Source organism: Oncorhynchus tshawytscha, linkage group LG10 (assembly GCF_018296145.1).
Source record: "Oncorhynchus tshawytscha isolate Ot180627B linkage group LG10, Otsh_v2.0, whole genome shotgun sequence".
Lineage (NCBI taxonomy): Eukaryota > Metazoa > Chordata > Actinopteri > Salmoniformes > Salmonidae > Oncorhynchus > Oncorhynchus tshawytscha.
Window position 1 is genome coordinate 31,136,957 of NC_056438.1, and position 23,233 is coordinate 31,160,189.

A 23,233-nucleotide genomic window follows, 5' to 3' on the forward strand; every position below is an offset into this window, starting at 1 on the left:
ACAAAATAAATGGTATCATGAGAGAGGAAAATTATGTGGATATATTGAAGAAACATCTCAAGACATCAGTCAGGAAGTTAATGCTTGGTCGCAAATGGGTCTTCCAAATTGACAATGACCCCAAGCGTGCTTCCAAAGTTATGGCAAAATGGCTTAAAGACAACGAAGTCAAGGTATTGGAGTGGCCATCACAAATCCCTGCCCTCAATCCTATAGGAAATGTGTGGGTAGAACTGAAAAAGCGTGTGCGAGCAAGGAGGCCTACAAACCTGACTCCGTTACACCAGCTCTGTCAGGAGGAATGGGTCAAAATTCACCCAACTTATTGTGTGAAGCTTGTGGATGGCTACCCGGAATGTTTGACCCAAGTTAAACAATTTAAGGCAATGCTTCCAAATACTAATTGACTGTATGTAAACTTCTGACCCACTGGGAATGTGATGAATGAAATAAAAGCTGAAATATATAATTCTCTCTACTATTATTCTGATATTTCACATTGTTAAAATAAAGTGGTGATCCAAACTGACCTAAGACACAGTATTTTTACTAGGATTAAATTTCAGGAATTGTGAAAAACTGAGTTTAAATGTATTTGGTTAAGGTGTATGTAAACTTCAGACTTCAACTGTAAATTACAAGCGATTTCAATGGACCTTTTCCATTTATACGGTTCAATCCAACTCCAAACTCATTGTGTTCATCTATTCCTGCACTTTTATTTTAATTTCCACTAGGAATGCACAATATATCAGTAAGCATATGGGAATCGGCCGATATTGGCTAAAATTCCAACATCGTCATCGGCCAGATGTCTAGTTTAACGTCTGTGCAAAACTGATGTCAAAGCTGATGTGCATACCTATATAATGTGCAACACAGCATTCCTCATCTAGCCCACATTGTCTGCTGTGTGGAGTTTCATAGGAAGATAACAGAAAGGCCATATGCAATGTTTGTGCTGCTATTATTTCCCGAGGAGGGGAGAAAGTGAAATCTTTCAATACCACAAACCTAACGACTCATTTGAAAGTGCATCACCATTCACCATCATCATTCAGCGACTACTTAGAACAAAAGCAGAGAAAAAAACTAAGCTCACACTTCCAACAAGTTCAAGTAGAGCAGTCATTTGAAAGAGTAAGAACATTTCAGCGAGACAACTCAAAGGTGAAATCCATTAATTCCAACATAAAGGAATTCATTGCCTTTGACAATCAACCATTCTCTATCTTGGATGATGTTGGCTTTCGCCGACTGGTCGAGCACCTCGAGCCCTGGTACACACCAAGTAAGCGCTATTTTTCAGATCTGGCCCTACCGGAGTTGCACAGTATTGTTGAAACGCACATCCATGAGCTACTTGCTATGGGCATCACTGCTATTGGCGGCATTCTTTCTGAGCCTCTTTACTGTGCTGCCACCATGCTCGATGCTAGGTACAAGGACCGCAACTTCGATGCAGACAAGAAATGGGGTTTACGTGAAATGTTGACACAAGTGGATAAGATGGAAAAGGACACAGTGACAGTGTGCACTGATGAAGAGGACCCACGACAGAAGAGGCCACGGACAGACAGCTGAAACGTCACTGCTTGCTATGTATGATGAAATCCTGGTTGAGAATGAAATGATTGAACAAATTAACAGCGAAACAGCATAGTAAGTAAGTTAAAGAAATATGTTTTGATTATGGTTTACTGGTAATGGGGATATATGTAAATGCCAACAAAATACATTTTTGTTCTGTGTGTGTGTTTCAACTATTTACCTGTACTAGAATGCTTAAAAGGCCCGCAAAAATGTTTCATATAGTTATCGGCATCGGGTTTTTTGGCAAGGAAAATATTGGTGTCGTCCAAAAATGTCATATCGGTGCATCCCTAATATCCGCATGATTTGGACAAAAAAAATCTAGGCCTAGTTAATTAAACTGCTGGAATCATGGAAATAAAATGATTTTATAGTCAGAATATGGTGTATAGCACCTTGAGTACATTGTTTATCTTGTCAACAAATTCACAAGCCGGTGAAGAGTTATTGACAGGGTAGGAACCACAGTTTTACTCAGTGTTTCCAGACCCTAATTAGATATTGCATTATATTTTTTACTTCATGTAAAATACTTCATTTTTACTTCATGTAGCTAGCTAGCTATCCAACATATTCATGCTTTGCCAATTCCTCTTTAATAAGACACCATTGCACAAACATGCTTACCTAGGCCTACACCAGCACTGGTACATGCGGAATTAGCTAACTAGCTACATTTGCTCAGCCTCTTAGTACATTTAGCAAGCTAACTAACGATTAGCATTAGCGGCAAACACAAATAGTTTTAGTAATAACTTGCTAAGAAAAGACAAACTAGCAGACAGTAAGATACATAAATAAGTAAATAATAAATAAGTAATTATATAACACTTGTGGAAAGAAGTATGTTACCAGCATTGTTGCATCCATCTGACCATGCGGAGTGAAGGTCAAGAAAGTGCTCGTGACTCTGGACGAGCAACTGCTCTCTCCTTGAGTGACACGGAGATTGCTTGGAGTGGTTAGCAGCATTTAGGAAAAAGAGAAAGATGACTCAAGGAGCAAACTATAAAAACTGACATACGCGCCGGAGTTGAGTATCACATTTAATAAACCAAACATTGAAATACCGTTACAGCGGTTAAGTAAAAACTCAAACCGGTCCGTACATCAATACCAGTGTATATAGTAAAATACGGTATACTGCCCAGTCCTATATGCCAGTGTGTCCGAGCTTTAACACACTCACTAGGGCTTTGAATTGCCAGGGACCCCACAATACAATAGTATCGTGATACTTAAGTGCTGATACGCTATCACAATTCTATATATATTGCGATTCGATACTGCAAATTTATTGCGATTTGATGTTCCAAACATATTGCTCACTATGTCTGCTGCAGAGAGATGCAAGAGAAGATGCAAGAGAAAATGCAAGAGCATGAAAAATTTTGTTTTTATCAGTCATTAAAACATGTTGGCTCACTATTTAAAAAGATGACCGAACAATATATTATTTTGTAATAATTTTTTATCAATACTTGGAGTCAAAGTATTGATATAATATTGTCCTAAATAATATTGCCATATGTAACTATCTTAAAAAAATTATATTTTATTTTTATTTCTCCTTGCTGACACATACACGCACACAGTCAGAATCTTTTGGTTCTTCTATGAGAAGTTACATTGATTGCTGCATCCCCAGCGACGACCATATACTTTATACTGCTGGATATATGCATTGTCTCGAGCTGTATATATTGTAACACTTCAGTGTTGTATTTCTCTGTCTTAATTAACTCTAGCTGTTGTCTAGACTAAAGAACATCAACACTGTCTAGCTGTGCATTATCGGTGTAAATTAACTCTCAAAAGCAGAATGTACTGCAGACTGAACCAGTTGTAGTGATACTGCAGAGGAGGAGGAAGAGTAGGAGGGAGGAAGGAAGTGAGAGTTGGAGCGAGAAACAGATTAAACCCCAGTTCTGGCAGAGCTTCCTCTTTAGAGAGGAGGCCAATAGAGGAAGAGGGGGAAATGTCACCAACAGACCAAACATATTTTCTCCCTCGCTTCCTGTCTTCCCTCTCTTTTCCTCCCTCCATTCAGCATCCGGGATTAGCCCATTTTGCTGCCCTCATCCAGACAGAAAAAATAAATGACATTTTATGTCTGTCTGGACATGTAGTAGCTAGTGAATGGTTTCCACTAGTTATCAAAGCCACAAAGTAAAAATTGGCTATCGTAAAAATGAATGAGAACTTTTATTTGAGTCTTATTTTAAGGTTAGTGTTGGGCATAAGGTTAGCAGTGTGGTTAGGGTTAAAATCAGATTTTAAGAAAATAAATTGTAGAAATAGGTGGAGTTTATGACTTTGTAGATGTGGTAACAGCTGGCTGAAGGAAGGAAGGAAGAACAGACAGACGTTGCTCTCTTTGTGAATGAGAAATGAATTCGGCCTAAAGGCATCAGCATGCTTCAGTTTGGCTGGCGCCTAGCTTGGCGAACTGAACGAGTATGCTCGCATACTACCTACTACCTTAAAAGACCTTCGCTTGAAAAGCAAGAAAAAAGTGGCAGTAGTATTGTTTGTCCATTTTGAGACTGTAGCCAGTATAAACTTCCTCAAAATAGTCACAATTAATTTAAGTAACTCAAAAAATCTGTCATTAATTTTGACAAGGACGTTTTAGTCGCTCAATTTTACATCTAAAGTAAGATGTTTGGTTTAGTATTTCTCAATGGAAAAATGTCCATGATAACGAGTTGAATGACAGACTTTATTGAAGAAGCCCTACTCAAATAAAATAACATTTTATTGGTGCGTATACATATTTATCAGATGTTATTGCGGGTGTAGCGAAATGCTTGTGTTCCTAGATCCAACAGTAGTATCTAACAATTCACAACAATACATACATCTAAAGAATGGAATTAAGAAATATAGACCTATTAGGATGAGCAATGTCAGAGTGGCATTGCCTAGACTACAGTCTGAACATATGAAATTAGTAAAATGGTATGTAAACATTATGAAAGTGACCAGTGATAGCATGTCTACGTACATAGAGCAGCATCCTCTACTGTTGACCCTTCACCAACAAAGGGGCTACTGACTTCGGCTACCGACTTTGGCTTGCCTCCAGAAAAAAAGTTATGTGCCCGAACAGCTGAAAAACCCCTCAAACAAACAACAGAATGTCGTCATAATATATGCACACACTCTTCCGAACTGTTTCGGCTGGGAAGCATGTGGACCCCTTAATGCAGTGGTATTCAACGTCTAGTTCAGGACCCCCAATAGGGTCACGGGGAACTGCAGTGGGGTTATTGTATTATACAATATACAAACATTTTTTGAGACATTTTCTTGATTACATTTTCTTGATTAAATGTAGTTATCGGTTTCTTTTCATCTCTCTTCAAAATGATGATGCAATGAATTCAGTGTTATTTGTTGATGTAAAAAAAAATAAGGTTGTGCCATTAGATTTTGGGTGGGGGTTCACGAGAAATTCCCAGAAATTATAGTGGGAAAAATGGGGTACCCGCTGAAAGAGAATTAATACCACTGGTCCAAACGACTGTCAGAAGAGAGAGGGAATGATACCTCTGCTCCACTGGCCTAAATTGGGTTTGGACCCCTCATTTGCAGATGGTGTGGTCCCTTTCCTTGTTCTATCGCTTCCTTGGCTTGTGTTTGCTGAGATTCACTCGGCATATGTGAAGATTAAGACAAAAAATACAACAACAAGCGTTGTCGGACTATGTGTGTGCCAGACCTGGGATAACTATAGTTTTAACTATGTTTTGTGGAAAGCAACTCTTTTTTTCCCCCCCAGGGGAACAAATAGTTACTTTGGAGGTGACTTCAACTATTTGAATACAGATCCAAAAAATGGCTACTTTTCAAATCTATTTGAATACAGATCTCTGGAAGTGACTACTTTTCTGAAACTATTGGATTGGCTACCTTCAACTAATGGCAGGGCTGTATCTGGAACTAGATGTGGAAGATAGATATGAATAGAGCACATATCCAACCAAATATATTTTACCAACAAATTCCAAGAATCCTTAAATAATATAAAGTCAACTTGGAAAATGATCAATCAACTGTTGAATAAGAAAAATATATCTACAACTATTCCATTGCAATTTATTGTTGGAAATAAGACCTGTAGTGATCCTGATGTGAATTTAATAACTTTTTTGTGAATGTGGGTTCCCCTCTGTCAAAGAAAATGTAGAAAACTGATGGAAATCCCTTGGATTACATGAAGGGACATTTCCCTTCTCTGCTTCAGTTGCCTCTTTGGTGAAATCAGTGTAGTGTCTTCCTTGATTACTGAGCCTCTAATGTATATCTCAACCAAATCTAACTGGTAAATCTGTGGATCCAAGATATTTCACAAATTATTGCCCAATATCTCTACTACCATGTTTTTCTAAAATCCTAGAAAAAAAAAGTATATAAAAGAATGTTGGAACATTTTAAATCAACACAGTATTCTATATGATGACCAATATGGTTTTTGTAAAACCTACTTCTCAGATGGCTCTTTTGCATCTTGTAGATAAAATCTTTACAGCCCATAACAACAATGAATACGCTCTTGGCGTCTTTTTAGATTTACCCAAAGCGTTTGACACAGTTTATCATTAAATATTACTTTCTAAATTGCATTATCACAGTTTTCATAATCATACCTATAGTTGGTTATATAGTTATGTTGATGATAGAGAATAATTTCTTTATGCAAACGGCTGTGCATCTACCAGGGCCAAGATATCTTGTGGTGTGCCACAGGGTTTGATAATTGGACCTTTGTTATTCGTAAACTTTATCAATGACCTTGCGGCTGTGTATACTACAGTACTTCCCATTGTCTTTGCTGATGATACCAATTTGATTTTTATCACAGAAACGTTTTGATTCACTAATTAATGAAGCCAACTCGGGTATGGCCAAATTTTCTGAACGCTTCCAGATAAACAAATTAAATTTAAATGTTTAAAAAAATCCTATTTTATTGTATTCACTTGTAAGAATAAGAAATATACAGAACCAGTCAAAAGTTTGGACACACCTACTAATTTGAGGGGTTTTCTTTATTTTGACAATTTTCTTCATTGTAGAATAATAGTGAAGATATCAAAACTATGAAATAACACATATGGAATCATGTAGTAACCAAAAAAGTGTTAAACAAATCAAAATATATTTGAGATTCTTCAAAGTAGCCACCCTTTGCCTTGATGACATCTTTGCATGCTCTTGGCATTCTCTCAACCAGCTTCATTAGGAATGCACTCACACATCTGACCGATCTGTGTTACAGGTGCATGGTAACAATGAAATAACATTAAAGAAAATATAAACCCACATGCTGCATTTGCTAATTCACTGTTCTTTATTAAGCTTTACATAGCTACCTCTGATGAAGGCATTGAGGAAGATATGTAAAGAATAGTGATACTAGCAAGAGCAGTGTGCAGGTTTCTCTTTTTCTTTCATGTTATTTCATTGTTACCATGCCCCTGCAACAAAGATAACTCAGATGTGCGAGTGCCTTTTTTGAACATGTTAACACTTGGCAACAAGTTCTTATACATGTGTAGCAACATAGGACTTTGGAAATGGCTTTATAAGTGCGTAACAATGGAGTTATTAGATAAGTGGAATAAGGAACAGTTACTGTTCCTCGTGTACAGTAGTTACATAAACTCAGCTCAGTATTAAATAACAACGTGATAATAAAATGTTGCTCTAAAGGTAATTCGTTTAATTACAGTTACTGTATTACCTTGTCTCATTATGAAAATATATTTGTTAGTAATTTTGAAGCTATAAAAGTGCTCTACTCCAATGTTGAGGTGATTCCATTTCCCTCATGTATTTCATTATAGGCTATAGGCCCCTCAAAGTCAACTCGAGACCTCGAAGCCAGTTCCACTGCTTTTTTTTCTTCATTGTTCCCTCTAATCACCGACTGATTTTGACCTGAGACACCAGGTGGGTGCAATTAAGGATCATCTAGAACAGGAAACCAGTAGGCTCTGGACCTCGTAGGGTAAAAGTTGAATAACCCTGCTGTAGGCTATATTAAGATTAATATCTAAGAGACCTCTCAGACCATGTGCTTGTGATCATATACACTGCATGACCAAATGTATGTGGACACCTGCTCGTCAAACATCTCATTCCAAAATCATGACCGTCAATATGGAGTTGGTCCCCACTTTTCTGCAAAGGATTTCCACTAGATGTTGGAACATTGCAGCAGGGACTTGCTTCCATTTAGCCACAAGCATTAGTGAGGTCTGGCACTGATGTTTGGCAATTAGGCCTGGCTTGCAGTCGGCGTTCCAATTCATCCCAAAGGTGTTTGCTTGGGTTGAGGTCAGGGCTGTGTGCAGGCCAGTCAAGTTCTTCCACACCAATCTCGACAAACCATATCTGTATGGACCTCACCTCACTTTGTGAACGGGGGAATTGTCATGCTGAAACAGGAAAGGGCCTTCCCCAAACTGTTGCCACAAAGTTGGAAGCACAGAGTCGTCCAGAATGTCATTGTTTGCTGTAGCGTTACGATTTCCCTTCAGTGGAACTAAGGGGCCTCCCCCAAACCATGAAAAACAGCCCCAGACCATTATTCCTACTCCACAAAACTTTACAGTTGCCACTATGCATTCGGACAGGTAGGATTCTCCTTCCATCCGCCAAACTCAGCTTTGTCCATCGGCCTGCCATATGGTGAAGCGTGATTCATCACTCCAGAGAACGCATTTCCACTGCTCCAGAGTCCAGTGGCGGCGAGCTTTACACCACTCCAGCCTACGCTTGACATTGTGCATGGTGATTTTAGGCTTGTGTGCGTGCGGCTGCTCGGCCATGAAAACCCATTTCATAAAGCTCCCGACGAACAGTTCTCTTGCTGACGATGCTTACAGTGGCAGTTTGGAACTCAGTAGTGATTAGGATTGCAAAGGGTTGTAAACTTTCCAGTAAACTTTAATCATTTTTCTGGAAATTTTCCATGGGAAGTTAAGCCCCGGAATTTGGGAAATTTTGCTTAAATTCATCAAAAAAGTTATCTGATGACAGTGAACCTGTTTTGTGGGATACACAAGGCAATTCTAGGTCTTGTGGCATATTTTTGTTAAACGGTCCCCAATTCAATGGAATTGCAACCCTCTGCATGCACAGTGCACTCTTCCTTCACATGTACAGCTGATTCTCAAGATCTTGCCCACTAATGAGATCCTATTGAGTTCTCACTACTACACTGTCTGAGCCAAGGCCTACATGTTTCTGGTAAGTTTTGATTACAATACTGGGTGGGGTTAATATATTTTATGACACACATGCTTTTTTGTTAACTAATAAATAGTAGCCTACAGCAAAGTGTGTTTAAATAATTTCTAACTTGTTAACAATTTCTGCTAGTTAGTTTTTGCTACCATGTGGGTTTTAGCTTGCTTTAGCCTGCTAACTGAGTGTTAATTCACCTGTTTCCATACATGTTTCATTTTAAAACATTTATCTTACAAAGGAGTTGTTTAAGCTAACTGCTTAACTATTTATCTGTAATGGAATTGTATTTGCTTTTTTAATGTTTTTTTCTTCTAATCTTTACAGGAAATTGCCACGGGCACTATCTGATGTGTGGAGACATTTCACTTTAGCTAATGTAGAAGGAAAAGCTGTGTACATTTTCAAATTACTGTGCCAAATCATATGTAAAGAAAGCAACAAAGATACAGAATCATCTGGCCAAGTGCATAAAGTTCCCTCAGCGCTGACAACAAGCAACCTCTCACAAAAGTCCCTCTACTTCTATTTGAGGTGAAAATTATGAATCAGACGCCTTATCGAAAGCAACAGCTCATGGTCCTACTGGAATCAGAAGTTTTGTTGACTCAATGCTGATGAATGTCTTGCTCGAGCTGTGTTTGCAACTGGTTCACCTCTGATGCTCACAGGCAGTGTGTATCGGAAGAGATTTCTGAATGTTCTTTGCCCAGCATACACCCCTCCAACCAGACATGCTTTATCTACTCATTTGCTGGATACAGAGTTCAAATGTGGTCAAACAAATCATAAAGAAAGCAGACTGTATTGCTATCATCTCTGATGGGTGGTCGAATGTTCGTGGGCAAGGAATAATTAACTACATCTCCACCCCCAACCGGTCTTCTACAGACACAAGGGACAACAGACACACCGGTCTCTACATTGCAGATGAGCTGAAGGCAGTCATCAATGACCTTGGACCACAGAAGTTATTTGCACTGGCGACAGACAATGCTGCGAACATGAAGGCTGCTTGGTCTAAAGTGGAGGAGTCCTACCCTCACATCACACCCCTTGGCTGTGCTGCTCATGCATTAAATCTGCTCATCAAGGACATCATGGCACTGAAAACAATGGATACACTCTACAAGAGAGCCAAAGAAATGGTTAGGTATGCAAAGGATCATGAAGTTATAGCAGCAATCTAAGTGAGAAGAATAAGAGCACCACATTGAAGCTGCACAGCAACACACATTGGGGTGGTGTTGTCATCATCGAGTCTCTCCAAGAAATGGCCATATCACAGTATGCCGATATGGACAGCCAATCAAGAGGATCCTCCTGGATGATGTATTTTGGGAGAGAGTGGTAAGCAGCCTGAAACTGCTGAAACCTATAGCAGTAGCCATTGCACGGATTGAGGGAGACCATGCCATCCTGTCTGATGTTCAGACTCTGCTTGCAGATGTAAGAGAAGTACACTTCCAAGCAAGGGCTTTGGGATGAAGATGCAATATGGCAGTCATGCCAACATATCTCATCAGCCACCTGCTGGAAAGGACTTTATGGATCTGAGGCTCCTTCCCCTGTTGCCTCCATTGTCCTCCAAATCCCACCAACATCAGCCGCCTCAGAGCGCAACTAGTCCTTGTTTGGGAACACACACAACAGGCTGACCAATACAAGGGTTGAAAAATTGGTGCCATCCGGGAAAATGTTGGGCTTTTTGAGCCTCTCAACAAGGCTGGAAAGTGACATTGAAGATGAGGCCTCAGAGTTTGATGTTCAAGAGGTGTACATTGAGGAGGTCCAGGGAGATGACATGGAAGTCTGAGAGGAAGACAACCAAAGTTTTAGTTTCTAGTCTATCATTTTACAGATGTACTGTATGTTGAAAATGTTTTTGGGAGATGTGATGGATCATTGGGGATCATTCAATATTCCCTTTCTTTGGTTGTTCAGTGAAACCATCCCATGTGAAGAGTGAACTAATTTAATTAAAGTTCAATTTGTAACTAAATTATATGTTTTTTATTTCAATTGGAAGGATTTAATCATTTGCAATTATGTCTACTTATGGTAAGGTAAAAGGTTTATGTTTTTGTCTCCATTTGATATGGTAAATATATCCAAATACATTTAAATGGCATTTATATTAATTTGCATATATTCCCATTAATTCCCACGGAAAGTTTCTACCTCTGAGTATTCCCCAAAATGTACAACCCTAGTTAGTAGTGAGTGTTCTAATCAAGGACAAACGACCCCATTCTGTGAGATCGTCTGTCCTTCAACACTCAACGGTCCTGTTCTGTGAGCTTGTGTAGCCTACCACTTTGCAGCTGAGACGTTGTTACTCCTAAACATTTCCACTTCACAATAACAGCCCTTACAGTTGTCCGGGGCAGCTCAAACAGGGCAGACATTTGATAAACTGACTTGTTGGAAAGGTGGCATCCTATGACAGTGCCACATTGAAAGTCACAGCTCTTCAGTAAGGCCATTCTACTGTCATTGTTTGTCTTTGCAGATTGTATGGCTGTGTGCTTGATTTTATACACCTGTCAGCAGCAGGGGTGTCCACATACTTTTGTGTTTATATAGCTTATATAAACTAACTTTTTTGTAGTTTTTGGTTGTTCATCAAATATTTCGCAGCTATCAAATAAACATATTATATATATATATATATTTTTTTTTTTTTTTTTTTGTGCATATATTCAAATGCCTTAAAATATTCTTTGGTTTCTGAGAGGTATTCAAAATACTTTCTGAGACCTGTATTTGGATATAATAGAAAATAGTTGCCTTCTAGTTAACTCGATATAAACTATATCCGATTACCTCAAGGAATTAATAAGTTGGTCTTTTAATATCTTTTTTTTACAAAATGCAGCTATTTCTGCCCAGTTCTGGTGTGTGAATTTGTGCACCTGTATTCTTGTGTGTGTTTGCACTTTGGAGTCAGCACATAGATGTGTGACACGACGCCAGTGGAAGTCGGTTTTCACACTTAGCACTCAAGTGTGACGTCCAAAGACACCATCTCTAATAGTACCTTCTGCTACACTTATTCTGCAATGTTATCTTCAAATCAAATTTTATTGGTCATATACACATGGTTAGCAGATGTTAATGCCAGTGTAGCGAAATGCTTGTGCTTCTTGTTCCGACAGTGCAGTAATATCTAACAAGTAATCTAACAGTTCCACAAAAACTACCTTGTATACACAAATGTAAAGGGATGGAATAGGAATATGTACATATAAATATATGGATGAGCGATGACTGAGCGGCATAGGCAAGATGGAATAAAATACATTACTCATCTCATATACTGTAAGATATGTAAACATGATTAAAGTGCCATTATTTAAAGTGACTACTCACGTCGCCCACGGAGAGGGAAAGGGGGGGCCCGCAGTCCTTGGTAGCGGGCCGTGTCAGTGGCACTGTATTATCCTCAAAGGGTGCAAAGAAGGTGCTTAGTTTCTCTGGAAGCAAGACGTCGGTGTCCGTGACATGGCTGGTTTTCTTTTTGTAGTCCGTAATTGCCTGTAGACCTTGCCACATATGCCTCGTGTTTGAGCCATTGAATTACGACTCTACTTTCTCCCTATTCCGACATTTCACTTGTTTGATTGCCTTGCGGAGGGAATAACTACACTGTTTATATTCGGCCATATTTCCAGACATCTTTCCATAGTTGAATGCGGTGGTTCGCGCTTTCAATTTTGCGTGAATGCCGCCAACTATCCACGGTTTCTGGTTAGGTAGGTTTTAACATCATCTCCAATGCACTTCCTTATAAACTCACTCACCGTGTTATTCTTTGAGGCTTCCCGGAACATATCCCAGTCCGTGTGATCGAAACAATCTTGAAGTCGGCATTTGATAGTGAGGAATTCTAGGTCGGGTGAGTAGAAGGACTTGAGTTCCTGTATGTTGGTATGATTACACCATGAGTCGTTAATCATGAAGCATACACCCCCACCCATCTTCTTACAAGAGAGATGTACCAACTCCGACAACATATCCCAAGAGAGCCATATTTCCGTGAAACAGAGAATGTTACAATCTCTGATGTCTCGCTGGAATGCAACTCGTGGCCTAATTTTGCCCACCTTGTTGTCTGGAGACTGGACATTGGTGAGTAGTGTTCTCGGAAGAGGTGGGTGGTGTGCACGCCTACGAAGTCTGACCAGGAGACCGCTCCGTCTAACTCTCCTGGGTCTGCCTTTGGGATTAGATCCAATGTCCTGGGTGGTGGTCCGAACAAATGATCCGCTTCGGGAAAGTCATATTCCTCGTCGTTATGTTGGCAAGTTGACGTCGCTCTTATATCCAATAGTTCTTCACTTCAGATTTTCTGGGCTAACATTGTGAGAAATAATACATAAAAAAACTAATTACTGCATATTTCCTAAGGACTCTAAGCGAGACGACCATCTTTGCCGGCGCCAAAAGGGGACCTTTGTCACGTCTCGACCGCTACCTCCGGAGGTCGTACATGACACTCGCCTGACAGTTGCCCCCATCTAAGCAGGGCAGTGTAAACAGAATTGTCTCGTTGAGCCAACACTCTTACAGTAAATGTTTTAATAGCATAGCAATGTTTTTGTAATGTACAGATATTTTCCTTATTTTTTCCCACTTGTTTTTTAAAATAGTTTTTTAAAATTGTAGTAACAGCCTGTTACATTATGAAATTGTCACCGTAGCTTTAAAATCAAGAGTATATATATATTTTTTGCTTGACAGCACTGAACCATCGAGGTCCAGGCAAGAAGCAACTTTCCAGGGAATTATCAAAGTTTTCAGTCACAATTTGCTTTTACCTCGTATTATGACTTCCTTGATATTTATAAATATTAATCCTGGTTTATTAGAAGGTCACTTAAATATGGTAGCTAGTGTAAGCGTATGAGCTCCTATCTCGCTGTGGTTCAGCTAAGCGTCAGCATTCAGCTACAGCCAGCACGTTTATTTCGTTTAGTTAGCTCTGTAGCCTATTTTATAATATGAATGACACTGTATGGTAATGTTACTGTACTTTTATGGGAGGTGTAAACATTCATTATTGATCTGTTAAGTAACAATACTTGATCATGAAGCATGTTCTTAGCTAGCTAGCAAGTAGGAGTTAGCTGTGTATTGTCAGCTAATTTAATGTGTACAGAAGAGAGAATGAATCCTTTAATTGTCTACAATGCTGGTGGATTGTTGCATTATTCAAGAGTGTAACATGTTTCAGAAGAAAGGTTGCTTGGATTGTTAAATCGTTTGTACTTACTGCTTTGTGGCTACTGTAATATTTACAGTCAATTTTAGCTGCAGACCAATAATGTCGCGTTGCCAGCTACAACGGGCAGGGATGTAATGTGAATTGAAAAGTAGATATCTCTTTTGCCACTCCACTCCTTAGACACACCTTTTTATGTTTTATTTAACCTTTACTTAACTAGGCAAGTCAGTTAAGAACAAATTCTTATTTTACAATGACGACCAACTCCGGTCAAACCCTCCCCTAATCTGGACATTGCTGGGCCAATTGTGTGCCACCCTTTGGGACTCCCGATCATGGCCGGTTTGTGAAACAGCCCGTAATCGAACCAGGGTCTGTAATGATGCCTCTAAAACAAATCTGAAATCTCTTCCACGTTTGATATTCACTTTTTCTGTGCCTTTTTGACTAAGTGTTTCCCTTGTGTTTTTCAAATCAATTTTGTACTTCAGAAGTTGACAATAGATTCATACTCTCAAAACTATCCTAGCACTTTATTATGAAGTTATATAATCTCATTGCCTGATATTGACTTACCCTTGTTGGAAAGTGTGTGTGTGATATCTACAGTGCTAACACCAGTAGCTGGCCTGAGCATGATGGTATATGGTGATATGTAGTGTTTTTGTGTTGATGATTGTAGCACAGTCTGGCCTTAGTGTTTTGACCATGTTATTAACCAAGCCAGCAGCGGGTCTTTGCCAGGTTCTTTCTCCTTTTCTATCCCTCTCCTGCTTGTTTTCTGTCTATCTAACTCCTTTCTTCTCTCTCCTTTCAAATACCTCTCTTGCAAATATCTCCTCCCTTTTATACACTGAGTGTATAAAACATTGGGAACAACTTCCAAATATTGAGTTGCACCACCTTTTGCCCTCAGAACAGCCTTAATTCGTAGGGGCATGGACTCTACAAGGTGTTGAAAGTGTTCCACAGTGATGCTGGCACATGTTGACTCCAATCCTTCCCACAGTTGTGTCAAGTTGGCTGGATATTCTTTGTGTGGTGGGCCATTCTTGATGCACAAGGGAAACTGTTGCGTGTGAAAAACCCAGCAGCGTTGCAGTTCTTGACGCACTCAAACCGGTGCGCCTGGCACCTACTACCTTACACCGTTCAAAGGCACTTCATTCTTTTCTCTTGTCCATTCACTCTCTGAATGACACACAGGCACAATCAATGTCTCAGTTGTCTCAAGGTTTTAAAATCCTTCTTTAGCCTGTCTCCTTCCTTCTACAGTGAATGACGTGGATTTAACAGGTGACATCAATAAGGGATCATAGCTTTCACCTGGTCAGTCTGTCATGGAAAAAAGCATGTTTTGTACACTCAGTGTATATAGTCTGTATAGAATGTGTTCCCCCCTCCCTCTCTTACCTCCCTTCTCTTTCGGATGGTAAGACAGTGTGATCCCAGGACTGAGGGGAGGAGAAAGGAAAGAAGGAGAGGATTGAGGAGGGGAAGAGAGCTGCCTGCCTGGAATCCATTACCCAGTGAGGCCTCAGTGTTTCACTGTGGGAACCTTATTGATCTGCCTCCTCTATAATTATTCCACTTACACAATCCCCCCTCTCTCGCTCCATCTCTCTTTCTCGTGTCACTCCCTCCCTTTATCCGCCTCCTCCTTTAGCTACTTTCACTGGATCCCTTTCCCCCTCTACCTTCCTCCCTCCCTCCAGCTTTCTGTACTTTTTCTCTGTCAAGTTTTCACTCTTCTCCCTATTTCTCTCTCCTCTCTTAAAATGAAAAAGTTGTTTTACTCTTTCTGTATGCATGTAGCAGTCAGAAACTGGCGTTGGTGCACTGATGTGCTAAGGTTGTGCCTTGCATAACACAGAGCCTATGATATCAAACAACCAAGTACCAAAATTGACACCTCTCACTGTGTGTGTCTGAGAGAGCAAGTGAGCAAATATTGTGTTTGAGGTGAAAGCTGTGTATATGTCAAATCAAATACTCCACCCAAAGCATGACTGTGACATCCTCTCACACCTCAGGAAGCCCAAAACACACACTCACACAGCGTGAGTGTGTTTCTCAAGCAGCCAGTGTGTTAAGACCAGCCCCAGAGCAGGGTCTTACAGTATGCGGAGGAGAGAGAGATGGAAGGGGGAGCTCTGTAAGCATTGATTTTTCTATTTTAGCCTCCTCGCTGCTCCCATCCCAACTCCCCCTGGGCCTGCCACTGTGTGTGTGTGTGTACACGTTTGTGCACGCGCTTCTCCATGCTTCAAGGTTGCCTGTCTGTCTGTCTGTGGGGTGTGTTTAGCTCTGGGGAACAAGTTGTCCTTGGAGTGCAGGTTAGAGCATCACACCACTAACACTTCTTTTTACTGCAAGTTTCCCCCCTGTGACGCCCAGTAGCCTGACAAGAAAAAAGGGGTCTTGGTGGGAATTTGATGTTGTGTTTTCCGTGATGTCATTTGTTGTGAAGGAAATGGGTCTCTTTTGCCGGTATGACTATAGCTGTGCCGTCACTCATAAAAGGTGGTTTTCAGAGATGACTTACGTCAAATGTTTTGCGTCTTATGTTTTCAGATATGACTAGGCCCATGTGCTGGCACGAGGATACTGTTTTCATGACAAATAACAGGTTTTGTTTGTAGCTAGGCTACGTGGTGGATGGGGAGTTGTATGAATAGGCCTTGGTGTGAGCTGTGAATGAGTTGAAACGCCTGATTTAGCGACTCTGTCTTTCTCTCTCTGGTGATAAGGCGTCCCTCCTCGCCACCTGCCTGTGTTTGGACACTGTGTCACATGGTCTCACACTGCCAAGGCCACTAGGACAGCAGCTGCCTCAAACACTCAGCCTCTCTCTCTCTCTCTGTGTGTGTGTGTGTGTGTAACCAGGTGTTCTTTCTCATCTCCTACCTGAGACATGTGTCTCTTTGTTTATGTGTAGACTGTGTATTGTTGCACGGTATACCGGTTTCCCCGGTAATATCCCGGTACCAAAACTTGATACTTATGATACCAACATTTTAGAAAACCGTAGTACCGTTTCATATGATGCTACCAACATTTTCAGTCCTACTGATGTAAAGATCCTGCTGACTCGTACCAAATAAAGGCCAGTTTGGTTCACAATTTGAATTTAAGCAACAGCAATCCTGTATGTGCAGGTCCTTTAAAATCCACTTCACGTTCATGCGCATATGCATATCACGTGTGGCAGCTGTAATCAGCCAGCCGCATCCCTTACCAGGCCTCACTCACCTGCTTCTTTCCGTCCGCTCTTCATGCGAAACTATTCCTCCATCAGTTAAAAAAAATATAGAATTTAGCAATGATGGCGAGGGGGGGTGCAGACCCTGATGAGTCTTCTGTTAGATTTATACATTTGTTCCATTGGAGCCTGTTATAACCAAGAGCACAGGCCAGTTTGAGAATACTTTTTTTCAAGTTCACTGTCATACAGCCTCTGAGTGTCAGAAAGAGAAAATAGACATGCATGCTTTACAGCAAAGAAAGCATCTCGTCTCTAGCCTAAATAGTTAAGAAAATATGACCCATATTACCAGAGATTCCTTTTTATATCATTTCACAAACCATGTTGAGGGCCATTATAAAGTAATCCTGGATAATTATTAGTTTGATAACAGACAACGTCGTTCCAGGGGTGGGCCCTGGAACCCAATCAGATAAAAACAAAAATGACAACCAAAATACTCCTCTCTAGTGTTCTATGACAGTATACACTGAACAGTTTGAAGTAAAATTCAATGTGTTGTATTGAGTAGAAGTGTGTATTTCAGTGAGAGGGTTTTGCGTAGCACAGAAAACAGGAACAAGCGTCCGGGGAACCGGACGAATAGGACACCAGGCCACTGATTTTTTTCCCCCTCCCCGCCGTGGCATCGTGAAACTACTCGATATCATGAGACTGTACTTGGCCTGGTATTGTATCGTTAGTAACATTTTGGTATTGTGACAACACTAAAACTGTGTGTGTTTGTGTGCGAATGTTTTATGCTGTGTGTGTTTAGCGGTTGATAAGTGGCTTACTTAGTTCTCTCTTTTCTCTGCTTGCAGGAAGTTTGAGGAGCGCCCTCAACCACAGCGCTTAACAAGGTGAGTGAGCGCACCTACTCATACACACACTTCACACACACTCCCCACCTCCATTTCCCGTCTTCAGATAATTCATTACTATGAGCTTGGCCTATGAGCTATGGATCATTTCCATGTAAAAGGACCCTTGAGCACAAACATGAAGTTCATAGGAGCATATCGAATTGGGTGTCAAATGAAAGGTAATATGAAGTGTATATGAAGGCATATATACATTTTTCAACCATTTTCCCATCTTAGAAATTAGGCATGATTTCCGTTCAAACAGGTGGGAAAGGGATCTTAGAAAACATCTACCAGAAAAGTCTTAAGGTATTAGAAATGCATCAAAACACAATCATTTTGAAGTAAAGACCCGTGCCAATATCAACACTTATATTTAGTTTTCGAGAAAGGATTTGGCTTCTGTGAGTTAAAAAAACCCATTGCCTTGTAATTCTGTTACCAAAAACCAACATGTCTTGTAAGATATTTTCTAATTTCTCTCCCTCATGAAGAGACAGGATAATGAAAGTTCACAGAAGTAACAACTAAAGGTAGACCTACCAATTAGTTATAGTGTTTCTACTGATATACATTTATGTTTATGAATTATTAAGTGATTCAATCTCGTCATTCTGTTACCAAATCGGTAGTGGAATTACCAAAACATCAGTAACAGAATTACTGTAATTGAATTGGTTACAATGGGAAATCATAGTAGTCACACACCACAGTTAGGTCACCTGCTACTGTCCTCCCTTCTACTGGCATACTGTTTTATTATTTCATTTCTCATGTCTAGTGGTCAAAGTGAGAGTGTTTAAACAGTCTGAACATTCTCTCTCTCTCTCTCTCTCTCTCTCTCTCGTTAATATTACCTCTCTCTCTCGTTAATATTACCTCTCTCTCTCGTTAATATTACCTCTCTCGTTAATATTACCTCTCTCTCTCGTTAATATTACCTCTCTCTCGTTAATATTACCTCTCTCTCGTTAATATTACCTCTCTCTCTCTCGTTAATATTACCTCTCTCTCGTTAATATTACCTCTCCCGGCTCTTACTGACAGCTACCCATTTAGCCCCCTCTCTTTCCATTTACTGTAATCAGTATCTTCGCACCGACTGACACCAGACGTTGAAAAGTAGTTGAAATTTGGGGGCAGTCCGCCCTAGCCTAGATTTCAACGTCCATAGATGTAGATCTTTGGTCCGGACCGGCCTTGAATTGGTCAAAACATAGACGTTCACGATTGGTGACCGGACCAAATCTGAACCAATAATAGACGTCTATGTTTTACAAGTTTGGACAGAACAGAACAGTGAAGCACTGTAGGGATGTGTTATTCAAATATCCGAACGGACATTAGTATTCAAATAAAAATATAGGCCTATTTTAACACATGCTTTTTCTAAATTAATTTAAAATATCCATGTGAAGTTGTTACATATAAAAATATGCCATGACATTTCAAATTATTTTAATAAAACAACCAACTTTTTAATGTAATATTCATGACGTGCGCGGTGCGCCTAAAAAAAAAAGTAGCCATCACGTGTGTAGCTTGTTCTTTATGTTAGCCAATAAGAGGCAATGAGGCTCAATGTGTAGTAAGTCGAGTGAGAGTTCACTAATGCAACGCAAGATGGAATAAAATGTACAAAATTAAAAGTTAGCAAAATAAGAATGAGTAGGATACAACGAGCAACCAACAGGTAGGCGGTTGTTTTATCTGACTGGGGTTGGGTGAGAAACAGGAACATGTTGCATGCACACAATAATGCGATTATTCTGGATAGTGAAGTTAATATAATAGTTTGTTTCAAACGTTTACACTCTATGCAAGAAGAACAATATCCCTAATAATCCTGTTGACATGGACACATCCGAAATTATTTTTGCGAAGACTATTTGATTCTGAGTTGAGATGTATATTAAGTTTGTATGTGAAAACTATAAGATGGATACTTTTAGTTTTTCGGAACTCACTTCACTTGCACATGAGGGAAGCTTATGCTAACCGATTAAGCTGTTTACATGTTCTAATAATTTGAAAGATTATTCAGAAAAGCAGGTGTTTTAATTGGCATATGCATAATTCAATAATGGCCATAGACCAATTAAGATAGGCAGAGTAAGATATTTACATGACTAATGCTATACTCAGCCTTCTGCCATAATGTTATCTATCAAATCTAATTATTAGTGTGCATATAAACATAATCATTGTGGGCTACTACAAGTTAGCTACTTTTGGCTGTAGCCTAGTTGCCTTGGCATCTCTGTCTCTCACTCGGTCTGCTTGCTCCCAACACTGCCTCCTCTGCAGTGGCAGCAATAGAGCGCCAGACCCTCCCTCACGCAGCAATGCTCAGGTTAAAAACATAAGTACAAAAATAAATAAACATGTATTTAAATTATCTTGATAGCTGACACATGTATGATACTATTCAAATAGGGAAATTATTTCAAACCCCCTTCCCTAAAACACAGTAAAGTACAATAAAGTAAAAAATAATAATTGCATTGTAAAGTAAAGTAGACTTTACTGTATTATACTGTACTCTTGTACCGAACTCTATGATAATTGGGATATTTAAAAAAAAAAAATTATGAACAGAACAGATGCTCAATTAAGTTCTGTGTCCATACGTGTTAAGAGAAGAGAGAGAACGACATCAGTTGGCAACTCGCTTTGTGAATTGCAGTATGTCATAAAAATACATTTTAAAAAACATGTTTATCATGAAAGAGATCATTGACTTTCAACATGACATCGTCATAGCATGCCATTTTTCCAACAAGTCAGTTCATCAAATTTCTGTCCTGCTAGAACTGCCCTGGTCAACTGTAAGTGCTGTTATTGTGAAGTGGAAACGTCTAGGAACAACAACGACTCAGCTGCGAACAGCTGAGGACTGAACCACGTAGCGCGTAAAAATAATCTGTCCTTCGTTGTAAAACTCACTACCGAGTTCCAAATTGCCTCTGGAAGCAACGTCAGCACATTAACTGTTTGTCTGGAGCTTTGTGAAATAGGTTTTCATGGCCGAGCAGCCACACACAAGTCTAAGATAACCATGCGCAATGCCAAACGTCGGTTGAAGTGGTGTAAAGTTCGCAGCCATTGGACTCTGGAGCAGTGGATATGCGTTCTCTGGAGTGATGAATCATGCTTCACCATCTGGCAGTCCGACGGACAAAGTTGGGTTTGGCGGATTCCAGGAGAAAGCTACCTGCCCAAGTGCATTGTGCCAACTGTGAAGTTTGGTGGAGGAGGGATAATGGTGTGGGGCTGTTTTTCATGGTTCGGTCTAGGCCTCTTAGATCAAGTGAAGGGAGATCGTAACACTACAGCATCAATGAAATTCTAGACGATTCTGTGCATCCAACATTGTGGCTACAGTTTGGGGAAGGCCCTTTACAAAGCAAGATCCATACAGAAATGGTTTGTCGAGATCAGTGTGGAAGAACTTGTCTGTCCTGCACAGAGGCCTGACCTCAACCCCATCGAACCATTTTGGGATGAATTGGAACACCGACTGCGAGCCAGGCCTACTCGCCCAACATCAGAGCCCGACCTCACTAATGCTCTTGTGGCTGAATGGAAACAAGTCCCGGCAGCAATGTTCCATCATCTAGTGGAAAGCCTTCCCAGAAGAATGGAGCTTGTTGTTGCAGCAAATGATGGACCAACTCCTTTTTAATGCCCATGATTTTGGAATGAGATGTACCACTAGCATGTGTCCACATACTTGTGTTCATGTAGTGTAAATATCATTAGCTTCTATAACTTTTCAATCTGTTTTCTTTTGTCATATTTTGGACCAGAGAGAGGCTATCGCTCTACTAGCCAACATATTGTTCCTGCAGTGAGGAGGATTCACCATCTTCGTTGAATGTTTTTATATTTTATCTGCAGTAATTGCCAATAAGCCTACCAGTATGCACATTAGTTAGCCAAATGAATGATGAGTCACTCACTTTGCCAAGACCTGATGTACTTTTTATCGGAAATACAAACAAGATCTTTAGTTTACTTGTCCCGATGCGATACCATGGACATATAACTATGTTTTATGATTTGTGAATGGCAAGGATGTATGAGATCGACTTTATTCAGTCAGTTTGACACCATTTATAAACTAGTCCAGCTTGCTGTTCATCAATCAAATCACAGTAATCCAATGCGCCAGCACTTTGTGGCTTCATATGAAACATGCGAAAGAAAATATATATGGGATGTACAAATTGACTCATATAAACGATGAAGTAGCATCATGCTTTCTCCCTCCATGTAAACAATACACACACCCAGGTACCGGGAGGCGGGACAGACAGCAGTAGGTCAAACCAGCAGTGTTTCCCTGTCAGTTTTCACTTTGACTGACGTCAAAGTCCTATAAATAGATCACTAGAAGATGCATATCGTTCATTTTAACGGGACAGGGCTCGGCTGACTTTTTTCTGACTTGCGAATTATAAAAAAAGTAGCGTAGTTATTTTAAGTGAAAAAAATTACCTGAACATGAGTATGTAACCGGCTGTATAGCCGACAGCCGGCACTAGTGGAAAACACAGTTGGAGTGGATGGTGCAGCCATCGATTGTCATGTTGAGTTGACCCAGTTGATGAGGGAGTTCGGACCTATAAGCATTATCTCTGTTTTGTCGTCGTTTAGTTTTACAAAGTTATTGCTCATCCACGTTTCCACTTCACGGAGACAGTCAACAGAGGTGGAGTTGGGTTTTGTGTAGATTTGTGTGAAATCTGAGTCCAAATTAATGGGTGATCTGAACAAGAGGTAGCATGTAAATACTTAACAATAATGGTCCTAACACTGCACCTTGTGGGACAGCTTGTGATGCAGGGGCAGACCTGCATTTGCCAAGGGAGACAAACTGTAGTCTGTCAGATATGTAAGAGTGGAACCAGGCAAGGGGTGTTCTGGAAACTCCAAGAAGCCTCTCCATGAAGTCAGTTAAAATGTGTGTCAAATGCTGTAGACTCCACTCTAAATCAAATCACATTTTATTCGTCACGTGCTTCAGAAACAACATGTGTGACT

General features: G+C 40.1%; 1 protein-coding gene across 1 annotated transcript in view; it reads left to right on the forward strand.

Moving 5' to 3' along the window:
• rbpjb (recombination signal binding protein for immunoglobulin kappa J region b) overlaps positions 1 to 23,233 on the forward strand; it is an 83,363-nt gene that overhangs the window by 33,199 nt on the left and 26,931 nt on the right. Inside the window, exon 2 of the mRNA XM_024434952.2 lies at positions 18,146 to 18,184. Within this exon, the coding sequence (XP_024290720.2) occupies positions 18,146 to 18,184 (39 nt within the window). The remainder of the gene's footprint in view (positions 1 to 18,145; positions 18,185 to 23,233) is intronic.